Genomic DNA, 22,034 nt, shown 5'->3' with positions numbered 1-22,034 from the left:
ACAACTTCCTAGAAGAGACGGAAAATGGGAAAAATCATTGGAAAGAGTTAGAATCAAAAATATGATTTTAAAGGGGTTTTTACATAAAACGTCTTAAGTTTGTTATATATAAGAGATAGAAACTCGGCATGTTCAGCAAAGTTGCTCGTGTTACAATTTGCTACAACTTTGCGGAAGACACTATGTGTCTATCTCATTATGGTGGAAAAATAATTTTCTCAACTCACTTTTAGGGGGATTAATCATCAAACTGTTTTTATCGAAAGATGTGCTCCTAAATATCTTGAAACTTCTGTGAACAAACCCTATATCAAAAATCACCACTTTTCGAGTTTTTGTATTTCGATCGTGAAAATGACGAAATAAAACACTGTGCGATGTCATGACCTCGTCGAGCTGCTTACATTGGAGAGTCACTTCGTCGTGTAGAGCCCTCACTTCTTCACTCTCGCCTAGGACTTCCTGCGCTCCATATGAGGTACTGTTTGCCTGTGAGCTGAGCCCTTTCTTAAGACAAGAATCTTCTCGCCCGCTCTCGTCCGCCTTAGGGCCGATGCCCACGTAGCGTTTTTTCAACGCTGCGTGCACACGGCGTTAAAAGGACGCATGTGTGCATCGGGAAAAAGCGGTAACGCAGCGTCGTCGCACCGATGCACACCTGCGGTTTTTCAACGCCACGTGCACGCAGCGTTGAAAATACGCTACGTGGGCATCGGCCCTTATGCTGCGAACCTCTTTACCCAGGTCCGCCAGTTTATCGGCGCTGCGTATCGCCTTGAGCATGTCGGCGTAGCGCTCTTTCTCTGTTTTAATGAGCAGTGCTTCACCCATCACCCTGGCTCTCGCTTGGCGTGTGTTTTGAGCTTTCACCTTCGGTTTCCTCACTATAGTTTGCTGGTTGTCTTGGTCGGGTTGGCGTCCCTTTTCCGGTGGCCGACTGGCTCGTTTCGTCCTTGCTTTCTTCTTACGCAGTTCGCCCATGTTTGCAGCTTCCGTGGGCCCGCTCTCCTGATTTGCGCTCTCCCGACGCCTTTTTGCGTTCTGTTTATGGCGCTTAATGCCAGGCGAGTCCCTGGCTCGCTTGTCTGTCCTCCTTTCTGCCGCTCTGTCGCTGAGTGCAAAGTCTAACGCCTTCTGTGCCATGGTTGTGGTACTATGGAAGGAGAAGGCAGTAGTCTGTGTGCTCTTCTCCGCTTTACAACAGCCTTCCAGCCTAGCCGCAAGCACTTTCTGTTTCTGCAAGAATCAAATGCACTTGTTTGCTCGATGGCTACTGCAAACTATTGAAGATCGTGCTTGTATCGACCGGAGCAAAGCGCAATACATTCCCATCACTTGTTACGAGCAAATGCTAAATACCAAAAAGTGTGTCTCACATGTTTGTACACATACACACACATACAGACATCATCTCAATTCGTCGAGGTGAGTCGATTGGTATACAACACTATCAAAAGCTCGGTTTTGAAGTGATCCCATAGCCTTTGCGTATACTGTGTACGTTAAAAGCTAAAATATATAAGCCATCTCAGACCGCATCGTGCTTTCGTGCTGTGCGGTTCTTTCTCTCTTTGCGGAAGGAAGTTTTTAATACTACCCGAAGCTATTTTAATATCAACGGTGCTTCTTAGCGCTATTTGTACCCACTGATCCCGTTACGATCTTTGCAAGGACCCGTGCCTTCGTTTTACGTTGGACCCGTTTGCGGAAGTAAAATTCCGACAAGCGGTGGTAATCCTGTAGGGACACAGTTCTGGGAAAAAACCTCTTAGAAGGTCACGTCTCCACGCTCAGCCATGAGCATTAATAAAAACAAGAGGAAGGGGGAGTCTCTGAATTCTCCACTTCCTTCAAAGAAACAAGGTTTCAAGACCGTCCTGCCAAAGCGCGGAAAAAATAGAAGGAAGCTGGAGAATTCAGATATTCCTTCTAACTCTAATATCGGAAATAATTCTTCTCCAATCGAACTGAGCAATCAGTTCGATTTGATTAATAGTGAAATTGAGCAAATCAGATATACCTCTAGCCCAGGTGATCCGATTCATGCGAAAAAGCAAAGGATTCCGCCAATTGTGGTATCTGTTGCCGAGTTTTCTGGCTTCCGGAATGAGATTTTGAGTAACCTTCAGGGGATCAAGGTTTCATTTCAGATTGCTAGGAAGGGTGACTGCCGCGTTTTGCCGGGATCCTTTGACGATCACAAACGTCTTCTTCAGTATTTAACTGAGAAGCGCCATGAATTCTTCACATTTCATTTCATTTCATTTCATTTATTTAGTTAACATCTAAACAGATAACACTGAATCAACAATTTGACGCCACAATGCACGGTTCGAGGCCGCATCTCTCCATCCTCGGATACGCCCCACGCTCGCCAAGTCGTTCTGCACCTGGTCTGCCCATCTCGCTCGCTGCGCTCCACGCCGTCTCGTACCTGCCGGAACGGGAGCGAACACCATCTTTGCAAGGTTGCTGTCCGGCATTCTTGCAACATGTCCTGCCCATCGTACCCTTCCGGCTTTAGCTACCTTCTGGATACTGGGTTCGCCGTAGAGTTGGGCGAGCTCATGGTTCATTCTTCGCCGCCACACACCGTCTTCTTGCACACCGCCAAAGATGGTCCTAAGCACCCGTCTCTCGAATACTCCGAGTGCTTGCAAGTCCTCCTCGAGCATTGTCCATGTTTCATGTCCGTAGAGAACTACCGGTCTTATTAACGTCTTGTACATGACACATTTGGTGCGGTGGCGAATCTTTTTCGACCGCAGTTTCTTCAGGAGCTCGTAGTACGCCCGACTTCCACAGATGATGCGCCTTCGTATTTCACGACTAACGTTGTTGTCAGCCGTTAGCAAGGATCCGAGGTAAACGAATTCCTCGACCACCTCGAAGGTATCCCCGTCTATCGTAACACTGCTTCCCAGGCGGGCCCTGTCGCGCTCGGTTCCGCCCACAAGCATGTACTTTGTCTTTGACGTATTCACCACCAGTCCAACTTTTGTTGCTTCACGTTTCAGGCGGGTGTACAGTTCTGCCACCTTTGCAAATGTTCGGCCGACAATGTCCATGTCATCCGCGAAGCAAATAAATTGACTGGATCTGTTGAAAATCGTACCCCGGCTGTTACACCCGGCTCTCCGCATGACACCTTCTAGCGCAATGTTGAACAACAGGCACGAAAGTCCATCACCTTGTCTTAGTCCCCGGCGCGATTCGAACGAACTGGAGTATTCGCCCGAAATCTTCACACAGTTTTGCACACCATCCACCGTTGCTTTGATCAGTCTGGTAAGCTTCCCAGGGAAGCTGTTCTCGTCCATAATTTTCCATAGCTCTACGCGGTCTATACTGTCGTATGCCGCCTTGAAATCAACGAACAGATGGTGCGTTGGGACCTGGTATTCACGGCATTTTTGAAGGATTTGCCGTACAGTAAAGATCTGGTCCGTTGTCGAGCGGCCGTCAACGAAGCCGGCTTGATAACTTCCCACGAACTCTAATGGTGAACACTAATGGTGACAGACGACGGAAGATGATCTGGGATATCACTTTGTAGGCGGCATTAAGGATGGTGATCGCTCGAAAGTTCTCACACTCCAGTTTGTCGCCTTTCTTGTAGATGGGGCATATAACCCCTTCCTTCCACTCCTCCGGTAGCTGTTCGGTTTCCCAGATTCTGACTATCAGTTTGTGCAGGCAAGTGGCCAGCTTTTCCGGGCCCATCTTTATGAGCTCAGCTCCGATATCATCCTTACCAGCTGCTTTATTGGTCTTTAGCTGTTGAATGGCATCCTTAACTTCCCTCAAGGTGGGGGCTGGTTGGCTTCCATCGTCCGCTGAACTGACGTAGTCATCTCCTCCGCTGCCTTGACTTTCACTGCCTGTACTCTCAGCGCCATTCTGATGTTCCTCGTAGTGCTGCTTCCACCTTTCGATCACCACACGTTCGTCCGTCAAGATGCTCCCATCCTTATCCCGGCACATTTCGGCTCGCGGCACGAAGCCTTTGCGGGATGCGTTGAGCTTCTGATAGAACTTGCGTGTATCCTGAGAACGGCACAGCTATTCCATCTCCTCGCACTCCGCTTCTTCCAGGCGGCGTTTCTTCTCCTGAAAAAGGCGGGTCTGCTGTCTCCGCTTCCGTCTATAACGTTCCACGTTCTGCCGGGTACCTTGCTGCAGCGCGACCGCCCGCGCTGCGTTCTTCTCCTCCAGAATCTGTCTGCACTCTTCGTCGAACCAATCGTTCCGTCGACTTCGACCCATATACCCGACGTTGTTCTCCGCTGCGTCGTTAATGGCTGCTTTAACTGTACTCCAGCAGTCCTCAAGAGGGGCCCCATCGAGCTCACCCTCTTCCGGCAACGCTGCCTCGAGATGCTGCGCGTATGCAGTGGCGACATCAGGTTGCTTCAGTCGCTCTAGGTCGTACCGCGGCGGTCGTCGGTACCGAACATTGTTGATGACGGATAGTTTTGGGCGCAGTTTAACCATCACCAGATAGTGGTCAGAGTCGATGTTAGCGCCACGATATGTCCTGACGTCGATAATGTCGGAGAAGTGCCGTCCATCAATCAGAACGTGGTCGATTTGTGATTCTGTCTGCAGTGGTGATCTCCAGGTGTACCGATACGGGAGGCTGTGTTGGAAGTAGGTGCTACGAATGGCCATATTCTTGGAGGCGGCGAAATCAATTAGTCGTAGGCCGTTTTCGTTCGTCAGCCGGTGAGCGCTGAACTTTCCAATAGTCGGTCTAAACTCCTCCTCTTGGCCAACCTGAGCGTTCAAATCTCCTATGATGATTTTGACGTCGTGTCTTGGGCAGCTGTCGTACTCACGTTCCAGCTGCGCGTAGAATGCGTCCTTATCATCATCAGTGCTTCCGGAGTGTGGGCTATGGACGTTGATTATGCTGAAGTTGAAGAACCGGCCTTTGATCCTCAACCTGCACATTCTTTCATTGATCGGTCACCACCCGATCACGCGCCTTTGCATATCGCCCATCACTATGAAAGCTGTTCCCAGCTCGTGTGTGTTGCCGCAGCTCTGGTAGATGGTATGATTACCTCTAAACGTTCGCACCATCGATCCCTTCCAACAAACCTCCTGCAGCGCTACGATGCCGAATCCACGGTCCTTGAGCACATCGGCGAGTATGCGTGTGCTCCCGATGAAGTTGAGAGATTTGCAGTTCCACGAACCGAGTTTCCAATCGCTAGTCCCTTTTCGTCGCAGTGGTCTTCGCCGATGGTTCCGGTCCGTACTCTCTTGTTGATTGTTCGTTGCTTATGATTTTTTAAAGGCTGGCTTGCATACCGGAGGACCATTCCTCCTTATTTCCGGTGGACCATGGTGCACAGTTTCACTTAGAGTCCCTCGCTGGCACTCGGACGATGATCAGCCGCCCCTAACATGGAGAACAGACGCTGTTGTGAGCCGATCCTGACATGGAGAACAGACGCTCAATAAGATTTGCACCTCCGGAAGAGCAAACCCCTTCCCTGTCAGCATACGACCATAGTTCCCACCGGGGTTGGTTACCCGATCTTCCCTAAGGTTGCTCGTATCCCGGCCAGCACCGCGGGGAGGTAGGGATAGGAGTTGCTAATTCTTCACATACGACGACAAAACTGAGCGATTGTTCAAAGTCGTCTTGAAAGGTCTCCCCAGTGATGACAAATCACTGGATGAGATTAAAATTGAAATTTCTCAATTACTTGGATTTTCACCAGTCCAAGTAATTAAGATGAAAAAGAAATCCCACTCTGGTACTTCCCAGAGGGGCATTTCTCAAGAATTTTATTTAGTTCATTTTAACAAAAGTGAACTAAATAATATGAAAAGATTGGAAAAGGCCTGTATTATGTCTCATGTCCGTGCTACATGGGAACATTTCCGCAGGCCTGGGGGAAATTTCCAAAACCCCACCCAGTGCCGTAAGTGCCAAAAGTGGGGTCATGGAACCAAACATTGTCACATGGATGCTAAATGCATGATTTGTGGTGGAACCTCTCACGCCAAGGACGCATGTCCTGTGAGAGAAGATTCCAATAAATTTAAATGTGCAAATTGTGGGGGCAATCATAAATCCAATTTCTGGGAATGCCCTTCACGCAAAAGTTTTGAATTCCCGTGCAAAATTGATGACGGGAAATTCCAATCGGATCCCAGATTCGACGGGTAGAAATTTTTCAAACGCTCAAATTTCGAAACCAGTTACCGGTCGAGCAATTCATACCACCACAATTCACAAACAAATTTTGCCGCTCGTCAACGGGTAGCAAGCACTTCAGTAAATTCAATTTTCGAATGTACCCACATATGCAAACATCGCTGCTGGTAGACAAAATTTCTCTTCTCAAAATGAGGTTTATACCCATGTCCCAACGGAAAATAATGGTCATGTTGCCGATTCAGGTAGCATGACTGCTTCGATTTGATTTTTAACTGAACAATTGCATCACATGATTGATGCAATGTTCAAAGCAAATACCATACCAGAAGCTGTTCAGGTTGGTATAAAGTACACACAAAAAATTGTTATAGGACTCCGTTTTAATGGATCTAAATAATTGTGTGAAAGTTCTAAATTGGAATGCCCGCTCTCTAAAGGGTAAGGAAGATGAATTATTCAACTTCTTAACAGTTCATAATGTGCATATTGCCATTATAACTGAAACGTATTTAAAGCCCGGACTCTCCATTAAAAGAGATCCAAATTATTTTATCTACAGAAATGATCGTCTTGACAGCGCCTGTGGTGGGGTCGCCATTGTCATCAATAGACGTATCAAACATAAATTATTTTCTTCGTTTGAAACCAAAGTTTTTGAAACCTTGGGAGTTTCTGTTGAAACAAACTTGGTCAATTTTCCTTCATTGCAGCCTATTTGCCTTTTCAATGCAATGGGCAGCAAAAGAATTTGTTGAAAGCTGATCTTCAAATTCTGACTCGCAACAAATCAAAATTCTTCGTAATTGGTGACTTCAATGCCAAACACCGTTCATAGAATAATGCTCAAAGCAATTCCAATGGTAAAATTTTATTTGAAGATTGTTCTGCGGGATATTATACTATTCAATATCCCAATGGCCCTACTTGTTTTTCTTCCAGTCGAAATCCTTCTACAATTGATTTAGTTTTAACGGATTCTAGTCAGCTTTGTGGCCAATTGGTAACTCATGCTGACTTTGACTCTGATCACCTTCCTGTGACATTTGAAATCTCACAAGAAGCCATTTATAATCCAATCAGCTCTACTTTTAATTATCGTATATCGATAGGAATTTTGATGTTGATATTCCTCTCGATACCAAAAGTGATATTGATAATGCTCTCGTATCTTTGACAAATTTAATTGTCGAAGCCAGAGGCATTGCAATTCCTAAATGTGAAATTAAATTCAACTCCATTATTATTGACGACGATCTTCAGCTACTGATTCGTCTTAAAAATGTGAGGCGAAGGCAATACCAAAGAACTCGCGATCCCGCGTTGAAAGTTATTTGGCGAGATTTGCAAAATGAAATTAAAAAACGTTTCGCTATTCTGAGAAATACCAACTTTGAGAATAATGTCTCGAAGTTGGATCCCAGTTCGAAACCCTTTTGGAAATTAACGAAAATTCTTAAAAAACCTCAAAAGCCAATTCCAGCGCTTAAAGAGGGAAATAAAATTTTATTAACAAATGGCGAAAAGGCTCAAAAACTTGCTCAGCAGTTCGAGAGTGCCCATAATTTTAGTCTAGGTCTCACTAGTCCAATTGAGGATCAGGTTACACGAAGCTTCAAAGACATTCTCAACCAAGATAATGTTTTGACCCTTCGTTGGGAACTAATTTGGATGAAGTGAGATCTGTTACTAGAAAATTAAAAATATGAAAGCACCGGGTGATGATGGTATTTTCTACATACTTATCAAAAAACTTCCTGAGAGCTCTTTATGCTTTTGGTTAATTTATTTAACAAATGTTTTCAATTGGCATACTTCCCAGATAAATGGAAAAACGCCAAAGTTGTTCCAATTTTGAAGCCGGACAAAATCCAGCTGAGGCTTCTAGTTATCGCCCAATCAGTTTGCTTTCTTCAATAAGCAAACTGTTTGAAAAGATTATTTTAAATAGAATGATGGTTCATATTAATGACAATTCTATTTTTGCTGATGAGCAATTTGGTTTTCGCCATGGGCATTCAACCACTCATCAGTTATTAAGAGTTACGAATTTAATTCGGCTCAACAAATCTGAAGGATATTCGACTGGAGTTGCTCTTCTTGATATAAAGAAAGCATTTGACAGTGTTTGGCATGAAGGTTTGATTGTAAAATTGATGAATTTTAATTTTCCTCTGAGCATTATTAAACTGATCCAAAATTATTTATCAGATCGCTCACTGCAGGTAAACTATCAGAATTCTAAATCTGATAGATTACCTGTAAGAGCTGGTGTTCCCCAAGGCAGCATACTGGGGCCCATTTTGTATAACATTTTTACTTCTGACTTACCTGATTTACCACCAGGGTGCAGGCTTGTCATTGATCACCGTTCATAGTCATAGTCAAACAATTAAGACCAACGTTTCACTTGCAGGATCATTCAATCGCAATAGGCTCGTTTAATTACAAATCCGCGTTGTCAGGACGGGAACATTATTTGTTTGTCTCTAGTTTACTTACGTTCCAGCCCATGTGCGGTAAGACTCTTCATTGAATGAGCCTGTCTCGTTACCATGGATGACGAGAACAATGTTTTTCAGGGAATGACCCTCTCTTGATATATAAAGGATGGTCGCGAAGCTCAATGCAGTGAAAAGGTAACCTAAGGCATGTAGGCAAAGTTACCTGTGATTTATTTGTCATATCATAGCTTTATAGTGCACAACCTTCACGGATCTTAATTGGTACAAATGCTAGCGTTTAAGCCAGCAGATCTTGAGGTTCTGAGTTTGATTCTCCAGTGTATGTTTAATCAACATTTTTTGTTGTAATTATTTTAATTTTTAATTGATCCTCAACTTGGTATATATTAGTTCTAGTTTATATTGATTAGTTTCTTGATGAATTGAACTAGTGCGAACTCTAGCAAAAGTGTTTACATCTTCTTCTTATATATAAAAATGAAATGGTCTGTGTTCGTATCCGCATAACTCGAAAACGGCTGGATGGATTTTTTTCATTTCTTCAGCAGAAACATTCGTTATAGTTTCCGACGGGTTTATATGATATTTCCTAATGCGAAAATTACGAGTAAAGTTGAGCAAATCGTGAAAAACTAAAATTGAGATTCGTATGGGCATTTTGCATGGGTAGTTGAGAACGCGCATTTTCGCCTACTATGCAGGACAACGTCTGCCGAGTCGACTAGTAGGTTATAAATATATTGATAAAACGTGGAGAACATATTGGTCGCGACCATCACACTAACAACGGTCAGAGCCACTGAAGGTCAAGGAATGAAAAAACTTTATATGGTTACCAGTGGTTTCTTTGTCACGATGTTATGACTTTTGGGTATGATATATGGTTGCTAACGTTGCATTTGGTGACGACGATCAATAGGAGAAAAAACTAAGCATACCAATGACTGTCATGACCAATACCAAGCCTGCCAGGGTGTCAAAAATCTTTGTTTGCAGATGACACAGGTCTCCCAGCCAAAGGGCGAAGTCTTCGTGTCATTTGTAGTAGATTGCAAAAAAGTTTGGATATTTTCTCCACTTACTTGCAAAAATGGAAAATTTCCCCGAATGCTTCCAAAACTCAGCTTATAATTTTCCCACATAAGCCGAGAGCTTCTTATTTGAAACCTTCTAGCAGACATATTGTCACTATGAATGGGGTTCCAATTAATTGGTCTAGCGAAGCTAAATATTTAGGACTTCTGCTAAATCAAAATTAACTTTTAAAAATCACATTGAAGGCCTTCAAGCCAAATGTAACAAATATATTAAGTGTCTATATCCACTTATAAACAGAAAATCAAAACTTTGTCTTAAGAACAAACTTTTGATTTACAAACAAATTTTAGACCTGCCATGTTGTATGCTGTGCCAATATGGACTAGTTGCTGCAATACCAGAAAGAAGGCACTTCAGAGGATTCAAAATAAAATTTTGAAAATGATTCTGAAGTTGCCTCCGTGGTATAGTACCAATGAACTTCATTGAATTTCTAATATTGAGACATTGCAACAAATGTCCAACAAAATAATTTTCCAATTTTAGACAAAAATCGTTTGCAATCTTCTATTGCAACGATTAACTCCTTGTACCCTTAGTATGAAATAGGTTAAGATTAGTTTAAGTTGAAAACATTGTAATTCCTACATGGTTCAATACAACCAGAGGAAAAATTCTAACTGCCAGAGGCAATTGAAATGTATTAATAATAACTAAAAATATAACATAGCAAATAAGGATGATAGTGTTAAGAAAACACGGAACACCTAGTCTAAGAGATGAATGCATGTATTAGATAATTAGCAAATAAAATCAATAAAAAAAAAAAAAAAATATATATATATATATATATATATATATATATATATATATATATATATATATATAAGCCATCTAATACAAGGGCGTAGCCAGAGGGGGGCAGGGGTTGGGCTGTCGTCGCCCCCTCCCTAAACTGTGGAAATATTGAACGGGTACTGAAATGAATTCCCTCAAACATGTGCACTTTACGATCCAATCATATACATAAATAGGTGGTTGAAATTCAAAAGATTCCCAAAACTTATTAGGGCATCCAGGATCCATAATATATGAAAGTTCAAAACAACTCGAAACATTTCTGGCTTAAAAATTCTCCTTGAAATCCTTCTAGAAGCTCCCCTGGGCACTTCTGAATTCCTCCGGAAAGTTATCCACAAATTCCTCTGAAAATCGTTCGAAAATCCTTCTCCTGTAATTGTAATCCCTCCTTATCTAGAAATCCCCCACTAATTTTTTTTTAAGGTCATTCACGAGGAAATTCCTTGAAGATTTCTTTTCTTCTCTCCAAGATTTACTTCTAGATATTTCTTCGGCTATTCTCTCTTCAGGAAGAATCCGGCATTTCCTTCAGGCATGCATTCGAGAGTTCCGTCAAGAATATATACGGAATTTCTTCCCAAAATTCTATCAGAAGTTTCTTCAAAAAATTATGACGGAAAACCTCCGATTTAGCTCCATAATTTCACTTGTAAATCTATAAGAAATTCCTTCGGAAATTCTTCTAGGAACTTCTCCGGGCATTCCTCTCGGAACTCTTCCTTTAAATCTTCCGGGATTACTTCCAGGAAATTTTCCGGGAATACCTCCAAACATTCAATAGCGAAATCATCAAGCATTCCAATCTGGAATTCTTTTCGCAATTACTTCAGAATATCCTTCAAGAAATCCTCTAGAAATATCTTCATGAATTTCTCCTGGAATTCGTCCAAGTTCTTACAGGTATTTTTTTCGGGAGTTTCTTCAGGTACTTCTCCAGGAATTCCTTCAGGAATTTCTTTGGGAGATTTTCCGCGGAAGTGTACTAGAATTCCTTCCGGACTTTACTCTGAATTTACTCGGATATCTGCGAAGAGTTCTTCCAGAAATTTCTTCAGAACAATCCGCAGGGATTATCTTCAGCAGATCATCTGGGAATACTTTCAGGATTTCATCTGGGAATTTCTGCATTAATTCCTCCTGGTATTTTTCTGGGAATTTCTTCAGATATTTTTTCAGAAATTCCTTTAGGAACTTCTCTAAGAATTATTTCAGGACTTCCATGTGGGAATTACTCCGGAAGTGCTTGTGGGAGTTGTTCCGGGAGTTATTCCAGGAGTTTTTCCAAGAAATTCTCCGGCAATACCTCCAGGAACTTCACAGGGAATTGCTGGACGATATTTGGCAGGAATTTCACGGGAAATGGGATTTCGGAAGTTCCTTCAGAAATATTTTTTCTCTTCCTCTAGGGTATTCCACCGGATGTTCCTCTGAAGTTCCACCAGTAGTTCCTTCGGGAATTCAAACAGGCTTTCTTCCAGGAATTCATTTAGCATTTCTTTAGCCATTTATCTACAAATTCCTCCAGAAGTTCCTCGGAGAATTTCTCTGTGGGTTCTTACGGGAATTCCTCCGGGAGGTTCTTTTAAGAATTCTTCCAAGAGTTCCTCCTGGAATTCTTACGGAAGTTCCTTTGGGAGTTCATCCTAGAATTCTTACGAGAGTTCCTCCAGGATTTCCTCCGGAAATTTTTCCTGTAGTTCTTCAATAAATTCCTCCAGAAATTCCACCGGCAGTTCCTCCGAGAATTCCTCTGATAATTTCTCCGGAAATTCCTATAGAAAATCCCCCGGGAGTTCCTCCGGAAATTACTTTAGGAGTTCCTCCGGGAGTTCCTTTTCAGAGAAACACCCGGTGAAACTCCCGGAGGGATTCTCGTAGAAACTGCTGGTGGATCTCCCGGAGGGATTCCCGAACTGCCGGAGGAGCTCCCGTAAGAACTCCCGGAGGAATTTCAGGAGGAACTCCTAGAAGAATTCCTAGAGGACTTCCCAGATGAGCTCCAGGAGAAACTATCGGAAGAACTTCAGGAGGAATTTCCAGCTTAATTTCTGAAGAAACCCTAAATGATTTCCTGAAAAAAGCCTCAATAATTTCCTGGAATAGCTTCTGGTGGAACTCCCGTAGGAATTTCCGGAGAAACTCCCGGATGAATTCCTGGTGGAATTCCCGGAGGAACTCTCGAAGGAATTTTCTGGAAGAATTTCTGAAGAAACTCCCGGGAGAATTTTCAAAGGAACCCCGGGGAAACTACCAGAGGCATTCTCAAATCTAGTCTTGCTGAAACCTTTGTTGGGGTTTTTAGCTGGACCATCATCATCATCAGAGGACCTCCCGGAGAATTCCCTGAGGAGCTCGCAGAGAAATTTTCGGAGGAGCTTCTGGTGGAAAATCTATATATATTCCTGAAGAAGCCTAAATAAATTCCAATTCTGCCGAAATTCCCGGAAGAATTTTCAGAGGAACTGCCGATAAAACTACCGGAATAATTCTCGAAGGAAATCCTAGAGAAATTCTTGGTGGAAATGCCGGTGGAACTCCTGGAAGAATTCCAGGAGGAATTTTCGGAGAAACTCATGGAGGATCTCCCAGTGGAAATCTTGAAGTTTCCACCGGAATTCTTTCAGGATTTCATTGCGAATTAATCTAGGAATTTCTCCGAAAATTCCATTGTTGATTTCATTTTCGGTATAATTTCTGTATAAATTTCCGGTGGAAGTCCTGGAGAAATTCTTTGAAATTTTCACAAGAAATTATTCGAAACAATTCACGGAAAATTTTATGGAATTTACACAAGAAATTCGAAGATTTTTCGTGAAATTCTCAGGAATGTTTACTGGCAATTCTGCGGAATTTATACAGAATATTCTTATTCTTAAAAATTATGGGAAACAGCACGAAATTATTTGAATTATTGCAGAGAATTCTGCAGAACTTATAAAAAAGTTCGTGAAAATTTTCTTGGAGTAAATAATGGTGGAATTTTTGGATCAATTCCCGGCAAAATTTATGGTGGAATTCCTGAAGACACTGCCGAAGAAGTTGCTGGAGGCATTCCTAAAGAATCCCTGATAGAATTTCGGATAGAATGCCAGGAGCAATTGTCGTAGGAATTCCTGGAGAAAGCTTGCATATTGATTTTTCTGCCTATTTTATAATAAATATTATTTCAGAGAGGATTTGTTTAGAAATTTAGGTGTATGGTTCTTAAACTTTTGGAAGAATGCAGGATTTTTATAATAATTGTTATAGCCGATTTTATATTTTTTCTGAATACTAAGTTCGTCAATATTTTTCTCACTTTATTTAAAAATATCTGATGAGCAATAAATCACGCATTTTTAAATTCATTATTGTTTTAATCATTATTGTTTCGATTTGGTTTGGATTTAGTTTCATGTGTTAATATTAATGTGTTTTTATAAAACTACTATAAAACTACGATTTAGAAGACCAAAAAAGTTGCCCCCCCCTTCTCGAAATCCTGGCTACGCCCATGATCTAGTAACGCGTGTAATATTGTTAAGGGCTATACTCCAAAAACTTCTTGACCTTGAAAGAACAGCTATTGAAGGCGTATCCAATTTGGTTAAAAAGATCAAATGAACATAAACCATTTTCAAAAAGTAATAACAACCCTTTGGTTGCGCGTGTATTTTAGGGAATTCTTGGATGACTTGAAACATGTTATTGATGGCATATCCAAATTGGTTCAATGGATTTAGGGGAAGAGGCCCCAAAACGCCCCCCCCCCTCGATGCAAAACGCCTTTTGTGGTTTCCCTCATATTTACCGTCATTAATATGTCCGTAACAAAACTAGATCTAAAATTATGTAGGATAGGCGAAGAAAGTTTCAAAATAGTGCATGGGAAGGTCGGAAAAACCGAAAATTTCCACATTTTGAAGAAACGCCCTAGTGGCAATAACCTCCAAAGTACTTGCGTCTCCACAGACTATCCATACTAGAATGCTGATTCGCCGACGCGTGGTACTTTGTTCCCTAGGAGCCGTCAGCTGAAAGGCGTTTTGCCTCATGAGTTTTCCGGCAACAAAATATCACCACTTTTTTGAAATGTGAATATTATCAATATGATTGAGATTTTTGACGATTTTTGAATGGCATCAACTAGCTATCTTGTTTAACTGATGCATAATGTGAAAATACCCATGAATAGCGTTACAAATAAGACAATAGAGCAGTGTTTGCTTAGCTAGGGCATATTGCCCCCTTCCCCTAATAAGAGATGAACTAGTTTTTAAAAGAGTTATCTGCTCTTTGGTTGTGTATGCAGATCTTAAGGTCTTGATTACACGTGTAGACTCCAGGGAATTCTCAGATGACTTGGAATGGACCACTTGTTGAATGCAAATGTTGAAGAAAAAACAGCTACTTAGTTCTTTGGGTTTCTTATAGGTTTACTTTTGGATGTCAATATTTTCTTTAATTCCATTTAACGTCTCGTATCGTAAAAGGAGGGACGTAGATACGAAGTCACGTATAAAGAAGTGCCGTAAAAAGAGGACTGAGTTACAACCATACTGCCGCTAACTGCAAGTCAGACTTATCTGTATATGGCGCCCATATACAGATAAGTCTGACTTGCGGTTAGTGGCAGCATAGTTGAACCACAAACGGTGGAGACGCATGATGCTCCACTCGGAATAATACATATCGGCGTTCTTTTGATTTATATAGCATAACATCAAAACGTTTAATATTAATGTGGAATAAAAAGATCACTTCATTGAAAGTCGTTCAAGAATTAGATTACTGGTGCAAAGATTTAAGTTATACCACGGAAAACCAATATGTTGCATCAGATTCCACGAAACATACTCGTAAAGTTTAAACAATTGTTTTTCTACGTTATTTTAATTCTAATCAGTTCCTTCCATCGCTCGCGCGAAACTCCTTTTACCTAGTCCTCCATTCCCACTCCTTTCCCCCTTCTTGTCCACACACACAAAAGCATAAGGCCAAGCACGTTTTCATCCTGGCTGTCCACGTATGATGGAAAATAGTAATGGCCGCGATCGGAACAACAATATAGCGGTCCTCCCGAACGGTGTCATACTGCGAAAGCTGAAGAGTAAACACTCATCCGAGTGCCTTCTGTGCTGGAAGGAAACCCGTATTCCTAAGTGTCTGTGCCCTAGCTGTTCCAAACAGTACTGCATCCAATGTACAAAAAAGTGGCTAACCGATAATAAAACCAAGTCCAGTGAGTGTCCCAACTGTAAGTGTAAACTTCCGATTGACGATCTGATCCACTTCAGTGATGGTAGCACGAAAAATGAGGGGGTGATAAACAACGGTAATGTAAGCCAGCAGTTTAAAAATAACGGCGTAGGTTCTGGTTCAATAAAGTTAGTGGTGAAAGTGATTGAGAACGATGGTTTTGGGTTGACGAACGGGAATGCTGCCGTGGCCGAACCAATGGTTAATGGTTCCGCACCGGTTAAGATGCTAGCCGTCAATGGGCGCCAAGGAAAGAAATCGAAGGAAGCGAGCAAGAAACAGCAACAACAGTTAAGTCATAGCGAATCGAATGGGAAAGTGATTGAAGTGGTGAAAAGAGAATCGGAGAAAAATTGCAATGGGTTAGTGCATAAAGAAAATGGTCAAGACGGGCAAGTGAATGGTGTTGTGGTAACGGAATCGTCAAAAAGCAATGTGCAGCACAGGAAGAATGGATTCAAGAAACCTGTTCAGCCTAACTCGGCCACGTCACCTTTACCCGAACAGGTAGTGAAAAACGATGTGGCGCCTAAGGAAACTTCCGATACAAACGGGCATACAATTCAGTTGGAGCATAATTTGGATCAGGATAGCGATCGACCACCATGTTCGCTACACTCACTGCCTCTTATATTTTTCTGTTTGTCCTGTAACTTCTGCATCTGTGAAAAATGTGCCCTCCACGATGATATCCATGAGAATCACACCTTCAAGAAGGTAACGACTATTTACGAAACGAAACTAGAAGCGGTTAGGCAAGAGTTCTCTCTGGTAAAAACATACTTGGATGATACCAACAAGGTAGTCGAAAGCGTCGAGCGAAACATAGATTTGATCAAAGCATCTAAAGCCCGTAAGCTACAAGAGCTTAGCCGGTTGCTACACTCAGAGGCGGAATGTATCGAGCGACAAATTAATCGTAAGTTGTCAATACTGCAAGACCAGAAAGATGCCGTCACGAATGAGGTCTACCGAGTGCGAGCTGGTTACAAAAAGTTGGAAAAAGAGCTGAACGCTTGCCCGATACAGGATCTTCTGGTGAAAGATACAGAATTCGTTAAGAGATGCAGCCAACTGATCGAGAAACCTGTTGAAAGCTTCGTCCATCAGCCGGTTTCAGCTGACTTGGAATGGTAATAACGGTTAGAAAGCTGAATGTTCCAATATAAACTTGTAATGGGAATCTTTATTGCAGTGATTTTATTCCGGAGTTTCGATCTGAAATCTTCAATGTGAAAGATTACCAAGCGATCGAACCGATCGAGGAATGCCGTACATCGGATGTGCTACACGACGTGATAGGCTTCGGATGGCGACTACACGCATGGAAAAGTGACCACCTATCGGTTACTTTAATGATGACGGAAGGCGTTAGTGGAAGGTTTGCGTCGAACGATTTATGTCTTGGGTAGTGATGAAACGACTAAGCTATTTGGATGTGTTATCTTCTCTCCTAGATACGAGTATTGCATCGAACTGCTGCATGGAGCGAGCCCTTCCAAATCGATCAGGCTGCTTCACATTGATCAGTTCGAGTTGCACCGATCGGGACCGGTGCACGATTTGATCGAGAACGAACGGCTAGTGGAGGAAGGGTTCCTCAGTGAACAGAACGACTCGCTGCAGATAAAGTTCTCCGTGCGCCCTCCAACAATTGTTACGAAAAGTCGCTACCAACAGGAATATATCGAGCAATCACGGAAGGATAATATCAAGTAAGTAAGCATTGTTACCATTTTGGAATTTCAGCTCGTATAAATGAATCATTGTTGCATGAACTGGATTGATTCCAATAGGCTCGGTTGTTATTTATCAAGATTTGTCATGCTTCTCAAGGATGATTAGCATTAGGTTGAGTTTTTTCAGTTATAGTAACACCGAATAGCTTTCTTAACTTTTATTGAATAATTTCACGGTCGAATCAGCCAAACAAACCGATGCAAAACCGCTGTCAAATTATTGATTGATCTGGTATCATGAAATTTTGACGGGTCGAAATTGCGAGACCGCGGACACACCTCTGATCAAACCATGATGATATTTAAGTGATCACTATGAATAAAAACTTATTATTCAACTTGACTGCACTATTAGAGACTATGCTCCTCATCGTTGTGATCTACGTTACTATTGGATTTTAGCGTTTTTCAAATGTTTATTAAACTATCGCAGAAATTGTCTTGTGTGGAATTGATATCCCAGTGGATACACCACGCTAGACACCCTGGCAAATCAAAGCAAGAATAAAACAATTATACTCAAAGCTTTATACAATTGATATGTGGAGGAATTCCCAATAAAGCTGAACTCGTAGCTGGAGTTCAATGGCATAGTGTAGATATTACCGATCAATAAATTAAAATTATGCGGAGTGATCACATAAGTTCGTGCTTAAAACCAGTAGCCTGGTTCGAAACATGAAAAAACGACAAAAAGTAAACATGATAAATCGGTCCGCGCACGCAAAATCGACGTGTGACGTCCGTCGATCATTAGATCGACCATGTTTTCGCCTTCTCACTTTTCGCAAAATTAGTGCGATTACGTGCGATTTTTTTTGCCGGTTGCGTTTGGTTCGTTTCACTTTTTACTCGCGCCGTGGCCCAGATTGTGACTTTTGAACTCGCCAAATTGATCGAGAAATAGAATGCAGTTGGCTGGTCCGTGCTGTTCGGTATATTTAAGTGTTTTGGCGGCTTAATGGCGCTACGACTTTCTGTTGCCACCACCACTTTAGCTGGTGCCATTTAATGAAGTGTGTCAGAGTGCAAACATGTCCAAGTCGTTTGCTTTTCTCCAAACAAGTACTACAGACAAACAGACATATGTAGCATTGAAATCATTTTCGTAAGTTCCGTGTGCCTATTAGATGTGATCAACGAGCATGCCTCACGCTTGCAAATATTTGTCTTTACGAGATCATCTGATTGTCTGTGAAACACAAATCATGTATGGGCTAGTGGCGTACTTTATTGGTATTCCTTTCTCCTGTCCCAAATGAAACTAATTCCTAAGGCTCTGTCATTTCTCGTCATCGTTTGCCAAATGAGATCATACTGAAATGATTGCAATACAGCTCCCTAACTGTTTGAAACTGATTGTATTAGCATTACTATGGCTCCGAATTAGTGAACCTTGAAAGTGTCAAATAACCACGATTCGATGCGTATAGGCTCTACGATATTTTTATTACGATATTTTGCCGATTACCTATGAGTGATCGATCACGCTGGATATCATGCTAAGAAGGTTTCGATCTGGGTTTTCATGCAAATAAAATAAACGTTGGAACGGGAATGTTACTTCTCACTAAACAAGTGTTGATCTGACCTTTCTCTAAGATTGTATTTTTTGTATTTATTCAGACTAAGGCCGAAGTGGCCTGTGCGGTATATAAGAGTCTTCTCCATTCGGCTCGGTCCATGCCTACACGTCGCCAACCACGCAGTCTACGGAGGGTCCGCAAGTCATCTTCCACCTGATCGATCCACCTTACCCGCTTGTGCACCTCGCCTTCTTGTGCCCATTGGATTGCTATCGAGAACCGTTTTCACCGGGTTACTGTCCGACATACTGGCTACGTGCCCGGCCCACCGCAGTCTTCCGATTTTCGCGGTGTGAACGATGGATGGTTCTCCCAACAGCTGATGCAACTCGTGGTTCATTCGCCTCCTCCACGTACCGTCCGCCATCTGCACCCCACCATAGATGGTACGCAGCACTTTCCTTTCGAAAACTGCAAGTGCGCATTGGTCCCCCACGAGCATCATTCAGGTATCGTGTCCGTAGAGGACTACCGGTCTAATAAGCGTTTTGTGGATTGTCAGTTTGGTACGACGGCGAACTCTATTCGGAGTCCAAAGTACGCACGGTTTCCAGCCACCATGCGTCTCCGAATTTCTCTGCTGGTATCATTTTCAGCAGTCACCAGTGAGCCCAAGTACACAAATACCTCTACCACATCGATTTCGTCACCACCGATGCAAACTCGAGGTGCGTGGCTCACATTGTCTTCTCTTGAACCCCTTCCTATCATGTACTTCGTCTTCGACGTGTTGATGACTAGTCCGATCCGCTTGGCTTCCCTCTTCAGTCTGATGTAGGCTTCCTCCATCTTCTCAAAGTTACGTGCCATAATGTCTATGTCGTTGGCGAAGCCAAATAGCTAGACGGACTTGTTGAAAATTGTACCCGTCGTGTTAATCCCTGCTCTTCGTATTACCCCTTCCAAATGGTTGTTGAATAGCAGACACGAAAGACCATCACCTTGCCGTAACCCTCTGCGCGTTTAGAAGGGACTCGATAATGCCCCTGAAACTCGAACTACGCACATCACCCGATCCATCGTCGCTTTGATCAACCGTATCAGGTTATCCGGAAATCCGTTTTCGTGCATTAGCTGCCATAGCTGGTCCCGATCGATTGTATCATATGCGGCTTTGAAGTCGATAAATAGATGATGTGTGGGCACGTTGTATTCGCGGCATTTCTGCAATACCTGACGTATGGCGAACACCTGGTCTGTGGTAGAGCGTTCACCCATAAATCCCGCCTGGTACTGCCCCACGAGCTCTCTTGAAATTGGTGTTAGTCGACGGCATAAAATTGTAGCTGGCGTTTAGCGATGTAATTGCGCGGTAGTTGCCACAATCCAGCTTATCGCCCCTTTTGTAGATGGGACACAAGACATCTTCCATCCAGTCCTGCGGCAAAACTTCCTCCTCCAAAATCTTGGTAATGACAAAGTGCAGCGCTCTAGCCAGTGCCTCACCACCGTGTTTAAATAGCTCTCCTGGTAGTTGGTCAACCTCAGGGGTTTTGTTGTTCTTCAGCCGGTTAATCTCCTCCTGGATTTCCTGGAGAACCGGAGCCGGTAAAATTATGTCCTGCGCGCGTTCTCCCAGGTCCATCACCATACCGCCATCTTCGTCAGCCACATCGCCATTCAGGTGTTGTAGAGTTGCCGCCAGCTTTGGATCACCTCACGCTCCTTCGTAAGAAGGTTCCCGTTAATGTCCTTACACATATCAGGCAATGGCACGTGACCCTTAAGTGAACGGTTCAACTTCTCATAGAACTTTCGTGTGTTATTAGCGCGGTTCAGTTGCTCCGTTTTTTCACGGTCTCGATCTTACTGCTGGCGCTTTTTCCTCCGGAGAATCGAGTTTTGTCTGTTCCGCGCCTGTTTATATCGTGCCTCGTTCGCCCTCGTGCGGTGTTGCAGCAATTTCGCCCATGCTGTATTCTTCTCTTCCACTAACTGCTCACATTCGCCGTCATACCAGTCGTTTCTGTGATCCGGGGGCACAGTGCCAAGTGCAGCGGTTGCGGTGCTACCAATGGCGGATCGAATATCTCTCCAGCCATCTTCAAGAGGCGCCTAGCTGCTCTTCCGTTGGGAGTGCCACTTCCAGCTGCTGTGCGTATCCTTGGGCTAGTTTACCGTCTTGTAGCCGCCCAATGTTAAGCCGCGGCGTCCGACTTCGACGCGTGTTGTACACCGTCGAGAGTTTTGAGCGCAGGCATACTGCAACGAGGTAGTGGTCGGATTCAATATTCGCACTGCGGACGTTCGTGATGTCGGTCGACGGTTCGTGATGTCGGTCGATTTGGTTTCCCGTTTCTTGGTTAGGTGATCTCCATGTAGCCTTGTGGATATTTTTGCGGTGAAAGAAGGCGTTTCGGACTACAATTCCGCGGGAGGCTGCGAAGTTTATACAACGTTGGCGGTTATCATTCGATACGGTGTGCAGACGATCCGGTCCGATGACCGGTCTATACATTTCCTCCCTTCCTACCTGTGTGTTCATGTCGCCGATGATGATTTTGACGTCCCGCAGTGGGCATCCATCGTATGTCTGCTCCAGCTGTGCGTAGAACGCTTCTTTCTCGTCGTCGGGTTTCCCTTCGTGTGGGCAGTGCACGTTGATGATGCTGTAGTTGAAGAAATGATGTGCCAATTGGCACTCCCTGGGCTCCTGTGCGCTTTGAGCGGCACACGGTCGCTTTGATAGGGTCTGCTTGCGGACACATGCAGCTTTTTGTAGAGGTTTAACAGAGCCCACTGCCAAGCCTCACCACGTCCTATGCAGGCCCCCCAACTCGCAAAGGCCTTAGGGAGGGGTCGTAAAGCTCTTGGCTTTAGTCCCTGCTACCCTGATGCTTCTACTGTTAATGGCGTCAAACTGTAACATTATCTTCATATTTTGGTACAGTATCTCGTCCCGCTTTGGGACGGTTTCGTGCAATACAGGCACAAT

The 22,034-nt window shown here is 43.3% G+C and overlaps 1 protein-coding gene across 10 annotated transcripts in view; it reads left to right on the top strand.

Annotated features, from left to right (window-relative positions):
* The window catches only part of LOC134227455 (uncharacterized), a 79,307-nt gene that overhangs the window by 6,709 nt on the left and 50,564 nt on the right, over positions 1-22,034 (top strand). For 3 of the 10 annotated variants that reach the window (XM_062708961.1, XM_062708964.1, XM_062708963.1), the window contains exons 2-4: positions 15,422-16,907; positions 16,970-17,155; positions 17,232-17,489. In XM_062708961.1, the coding sequence (XP_062564945.1) occupies positions 15,544-16,907; positions 16,970-17,155; positions 17,232-17,489 (1,808 nt within the window). In that variant the 5' untranslated portion in view covers positions 15,422-15,543. The remainder of the gene's footprint in view (positions 1-15,421; positions 16,908-16,969; positions 17,156-17,231; positions 17,490-22,034) is intronic. The other 7 variants (XM_062708965.1, XM_062708967.1, XM_062708962.1 and 4 more) reach the window with 5 other exon arrangements.

The sequence above is a fragment of the Armigeres subalbatus genome, chromosome 3 (genome assembly GCF_024139115.2).
Source record: "Armigeres subalbatus isolate Guangzhou_Male chromosome 3, GZ_Asu_2, whole genome shotgun sequence".
NCBI lineage: Eukaryota > Metazoa > Arthropoda > Insecta > Diptera > Culicidae > Armigeres > Armigeres subalbatus.
Note: the sequence above shows the minus strand (reverse complement) of the source record. Positions and strands in the feature narration are given on the sequence as shown.